We start from the raw sequence: 6,000 nt of genomic DNA, 5'->3' as shown, positions 1-6,000 counted from the left end.
ACCTGTAGTAGCCCAGCGGGACGTCTATTCCCCCAGACTAGTCGTCCGCACCTTCATTGCTGCAGCCATTCCCTCTCGGACGCGATTTATTCGCATCCGTGTTTTTTCTGTAAATGGATGCAAACGCATGGAACTGCACCCTAATGAGGATCTGGTTGGAAATGTGAAATTCTGACTTCTGGGGCAGAGGATAGGGGGAGAGAGGAGAGAGAGAGACTGGTGAAAGAAAAAAAGAAAATGGGGCTCGGAGCCTGCGCAGTATGAAATCCACATGCAGATTGGACGCAGGCATCCTGATTCTGGTGCGCCTACATTGACAATCATATGTTTTTGCTGACACATCAGGATGGCTGCAGATTTTTTTTAACACCCAAAATTCGCAACAAGCTGCGTTTTGGGAGAACATGGAAAATCCTGATGCCTCCTGATCCTGATGCAAACGCAGGTCCGTGCCGCCCTATGTTAAGTATAGGGATGTAATCTGGATTAGGATTGCTACGCTTCACAACGCACCGTACCAAAACGCTAGTGTGAACGCAGCCCCACTCGTGCAGCCCCTAACCAGGTGCCCCCATGTCATATACATGCTCCCAATACATTTTATTATCATTACCACACTGTAACACAGGGCATAAGCCCTTCTAGTGAGGCGGGAAAGATCCCTGTACGACAGAGCAGCATGCGGACATAGTCTAGATTATGTCTGAAGCCTGGTCCCATACAGTTTCATCACTTTCCCATACAGCACATCCCTCACTTCCGAGCATCAGTGCCGCAACACGGATCCCTGCACATGGATCCGTGCTGTCCTGGATCCGTGCTCCATAGAGCTCCATGTTAATTCCAGACGTGCAGCCCCAGATCCGTGCGTCTCCCTGTGCCTGCGTGTTTTTCAGATGACACAGAACTGCAACAAGTTGCGTTTTTGTGCAACTGATAAAATATGCAGACATGCGGATCTGTGGGAAAACTGTGACATCTGGATGCACAGTCCCATCCGTCAGCACTGAAAGTCAATGGAGACGAAAACGAATCCGTGTGCATCCAAAATATGCAAGTGTGAAACCAGGTTAACCCTATAAGGCCATGTGCACACGGTGCGGATTCTGCTGCGGATCTGCAGCGTTTCAGGCTCTGCAGCAGCTTTAGGTGCGTTGTACAGTACCATTGTTTTCAATGGTAAACTGAAAAACGCTGTGTACATGCTGCAGATTTTTCCACGCTGATTTGCTGCGGGTTCAAATCCACAGCATCTCAATTCTTTGTGCGGAATCCGCTGCGGTTTCAAACCTCCATTGTAGAGGTGTGAAACCGCAGGGCTAATCCGCAGGTCTTTTTTACCTGCAGATTTTTCCAAATCCGCAGCACCAAAAATTATGTGTGCACATGGCCTAATGATTGGGGCTGGACCTAGAACTCTGCACAGTCTTGCCTGAAATCACTTTATTATATTGCTTACCCTTAAGCGGGAGTCACACTAAGCGATCTCGGTAGCGAGATCGCTGCTGAGTCACAACTTTTGTGACGTAACAGCGATCTCACCAGCGAGATTGCTGTGGGTGACAGCGATCAGCGAGCGGCCCCCCTGCCGGTATCGCTGATCGCTGGAAGAAACCTCTGGACATTTCTTTGGTCGCTGGTCTCCCACTGGCCAGCACGCATCGCTGTGTGTGACAGGTGGGAGACCAGCGATCAGCTGTAAAAAATAGAATTTAAATAAAAAATATAGTTATTCTCACCTTCCGATGTCCCGCGCAGTCTTCCGGCCTCTCTCCACGTTCCGGTCCCCAGTAATCCTTTGCACGAATGACCGCGAGACTTTGTTATCCCTCGAGACTGTGACATCTCGCGGTCATTCGTGCAAAGGATCACTGGGACCGGAGCGTGGAGGCGGGATGGCTGCGCGGGACGTCGGAAGGTGAGAATAACTATATTTTTTATTTAAATTCTATTTTTTACAGCTCACCAGCGATCCTGACACCTTGATTTCGGTGTCGGTATCGCTGGTAAGTCGCTTTGTGTGACTCCAGCTTTACCCTACCCTCCGCAAGAACTGACGCGTCTCCCTGTAGGGTTCCTGTCCTGTTTCCTCTTCACTCACTCACTCAGTGCTGCTGATGCTGAGTCGGCTGACTTTAACTGATAGTACGCTATACTATAGTACATGTGAGAGTCTACATGAGACCAATTTGCTGTCACTTGAGTTTAACCCCTCTACAGTCACATGCCATATACTGAATGCTATGCATGCATATCTGAAGCTAGGAGGAGTGTATCACTTTAAATATTTCCACTCACTCCAGCACAGACAGCACACATTTCTCTCTGTCTCCTGACAGCTCCGCCTCCTCCCAGATAAATCTCTGCCACTGCCTGGCGCCAGGAAAAAAAAAAAAAAAAGAACCGGCTCGTTCACAGTGCAGAGCCGGCTCATTTCGTTCCCAGCGGGGAGCCGGCTCTTTGAATCGGATCGTTCATGAACGACACATCACTTACTGCAAGACAGCAACATGGCGCTGAACAGAAACCATACGGACGGCGGAGGTGTCATAGTCAACAACTGCGAGAGGTGGGTGAACGCTTCTCGTGCGCACACACGGCCATGATTATACATCACTGTCTACACTATGAGCGCTCAGCGCTGCGGCCCAGCTGCGGAGCATCCTAAGTACCAGAATGTCTGAAAGGGCGTGGCTTGGGGTGATTGACGGGGCTACCGGCCAATCAGGAGGCGTATAGCCTGCCTGCTGTGCAGGTGATCCTCACGTAGGGTGACGTCAGACCCGGGGCAGACTGTGCTTTATACCAGATCATACAGTTACATTATTTTTGTATTCTATTGGATTCAGCCATATTGTCCTGCCCAATTTAAGAAAATCCACAGACACTGCCAAGATTACCTACACTGACGTCAGCAGGATGTGTTACTAGTCTACGTATGACCTGTGAATAAGTGCCATGGGCTACATATAATGAGAGGAGAGCCTCATTGTTCATGGGGCGAAATGAAGCACCTTATGGGAATCCATAACGAGGTTTTTCTGTGTAATCTGACAGCAGCATAATGTAGGGGCAGAGACCCTGATTCCAGCGATGTGTCACTTACTGGGTTGCTTACCGCAGGTTTTATAAAATCACTGATTTCTCTGCTGAAATGAAAAAAGGAGAAGGAAGAGTCTGTATAGTGATATAAAAATATTTATTAGAAATTGCATTAAAAAGAGGACAATTGCCGATGGGTCGCCCTCCCAGGGTACCGGGCCAGTGTCAGTGGGATGTATCAAAGCAGCGGTGACCCGGTCCGTGGCCCTGGGCGCCAAAATCAATGGGGGAAATGTAGTTAATGGAATGGAATAGTTTGTGACGCCACCTGTGGTGTTTGGCAAGCAAGATGGTAAGCCAACGCTGCGTGCAGATCCTCTGGGGCTGATGGTGTGTTGCAGCATAGATGGTGTAGCTCCCCACAGGTGGAGCTGTAACCCCAGGGAAGTGTAATGGCAATAGATGAGAATAGGCGCAGGCGGTGTGAGGAATGCTGGTACCCAGATGTAGCAGTGCTGACGATGTTAGCGCACAAATGAATGGAAGACACCAGGGCTTGCAGTCCAAAGCTTTACTCACAGTCCGTGGTACACACTGGTGCCTGCCTCCGTGCCGTGTCCTCCGGGGCAGAGACTCAATCAACCTCCCGGGCAAGTCAGGATTCTCCTCTCCAACACTCCGCCAACATGTACCTTTCCTGAACAACTCCTCTATTGCGCCTTAGGGTGTGAAGAGCTCCAGTACCGTGGTACTCTGAAGTTCCTCCTGTCAGATGTTCCTAACAACTCTAATCGTATGACAGACAGCTGTAGCCTCTTTCGGGGACTCCCTTTATCCGGAGTCCCGGCTCTCTATTCAGTTGCTGTTGTGCTCTAAGTCTTAGATGGGAGTAGTGCATTTACAGCCAACTACTCCACCGGTGTCTGCTGCAGAACCATAAGTGTCCATACAACCTCGGGGACCGGGCCCCGGCCTTGCGCTGAGAACCTCTAGGCAGGGTTCCTCTTCCAACCCACAACTCCTCTCTGTTCTCTCTGCTCCTCTTTCCTAGGGAAGCTCAGGTTGCAGTTCTACGTCCTTCTCCTTCTGTTCCTTCCCCGTGCCAGCTGGCTCAGATCACTGAGGCAGCCGCAGCACCCCTTCCTCCATCCCTTCCTCCAGGGATCCCCACTCCTCCCGAGTGGCTTTCTTCCTCACTGACCTTCCAGCAGACTGATCTGTAATTCTAAACCTTCCCAACCTTTTATATGGCTCTCCACTCCACCCACCTCCCAGCACATCAGTGTTCCATGCAGGGAACCACCAAGGCACTCCTAATGTCTAGGAGGAGAGAGACACCTCACTGTGGTTGTGCAGAACTACCCTGTTGTGTGGGGTGCGAGTGTTGGAGTGTGGAAAGGAGTTCCCAGCTTACCTAGGTGGTGGGGCACTACACCTTAGGAGAAGGTGCAGTACCTCTGTGGCGACTGAGCCTCAGGGGCGCCACACCGATGTGGTGAGATCCGGGAGAAAGGCTTGAGAGCTGCTGCAAAACAAATACATTATGGTATCATATATGACGGAGAAACTAGTGACTGGACGTCTGCATCTACTAATGTTAGAAGGATGATATAATGTCTGCCATATACAGGAGTTCTAGAAGATGCACTGGTAGGCTGTATACACATCATACAGCCGGATTGTAACTGTTATGAAACGTTACATACCAAATGCACAGTATAAATGTCAAGATCAGTCACATAGAGGCACGGAATGAAGCCATCATAATATATGGAGAGGATAAATGCTCATTCTGTTATGTTGGCGCAGCGCACCAAGATCCCCAATCATGGCTTCCTCAAGGAGCGTTATCTATCAGGTAGTTGTTGCTTTGTAATCTGATAGAAGTGTGTTGTAGGGGAAGAGACCTTGATTCCACCGATGTATGACGACTGGACTGCTTGGTGCATGTTTCATGAATCACTGTTTTTTCTGCTATTCCTGTAGCAGTGCTATGAATGGTGAGCTCTGTATCTCCATGCCTACACCACTACTGATTGGCAACTGCACATTGTCAACAAGCTGCTAGTCAGTGGTGTGGGAGGGGTTTCACAGATTAGCTGGACTGCCAGGCACCAGACATCTTTTCCTGCAGTGATAATCTTCTGCTGAAAAAATACTGATGGTATTGAAACTACAGCACGCTGCTGAGCAAGTGACACATCTCTAGAATCAGGCTTTAAGCCCTATCATTATACTGCTCTCAAATTAAAAAGCACAAACCTGCTGACGGATTTCCTTTAAAGTTGGCCTGTTATCTGATTAAGGGCTCGCTCACTCGAGTTTATACATCGGACTAGTGAGCGATAGTACTGCCTATACGGCAGTGCTGATCAGCTTTATTTTTATCATACTGATTAGGCGCGAGAAACCAAATCGCAGCTTGCTGTGATTTACAGCACAAATTGGATGCCACTAGTGAGTGATTGTGCTCGGATAACTTCTTATCTGCATACTCGGGTATTATCCGAGCGTCTGGGAGTGCTCGTATATTATGTTCGAGTCCCTGTGGCTGCATGATTTGTGGCTGTTAGGCTGGTTTCACATTGGCGTTTCACAGACCTGCGTCAGTCTGTGCACGGCTGCCGCTAAGCTCTGCCCCTGCCGCGCCTCCTCCAGTTAGCTCCGCCTATGGGCGCAGGATGCTGCATGCGACCTGTGTCCCCTATCTTTAGCATTGGGGACGCAGGCCGTGCGCAGGTATGCGTCCTTTTGACGGTGCGCCGAGCACACCAAAATGCAACACGGTGCGTTTGGCGCAGGTCGACGCAGGTCAGTGAAACGCCAATGTGAATCCAGCCATAGACGGTCTCAACAGATGTAGGGAGTCCCTAACAAACAGGCAATCCTCGCATGCGTTCAGGCTGTTTAATAGCCGCAAAACATGCAACCACAGGGACTCGAATATAATATATGAGC

General features: G+C 49.7%; 1 protein-coding gene across 1 annotated transcript in view; it reads left to right on the top strand.

Moving 5' to 3' along the window:
* Positions 1 to 2,413: 2,413 nt before the first annotated feature.
* WBP2 (WW domain binding protein 2) overlaps positions 2,414 to 6,000 on the top strand; it is a 119,322-nt gene continuing 115,735 nt past the window's right edge. Inside the window, exon 1 of the mRNA XM_073587913.1 lies at positions 2,414 to 2,569. Within this exon, the coding sequence (XP_073444014.1) occupies positions 2,511 to 2,569 (59 nt within the window). The 5' untranslated portion in view covers positions 2,414 to 2,510. The remainder of the gene's footprint in view (positions 2,570 to 6,000) is intronic.

This window comes from Dendrobates tinctorius, unplaced genomic scaffold (genome assembly GCF_039654945.1).
Source record: "Dendrobates tinctorius isolate UK_male_01 unplaced genomic scaffold, ASM3965494v1 ptg000103l, whole genome shotgun sequence".
Classification (NCBI taxonomy): Eukaryota; Metazoa; Chordata; class Amphibia; order Anura; family Dendrobatidae; genus Dendrobates; species Dendrobates tinctorius.
The sequence above is the reverse complement of the archived record's forward strand: the minus strand, read 5'-3'. Positions and strand labels throughout refer to the sequence as shown.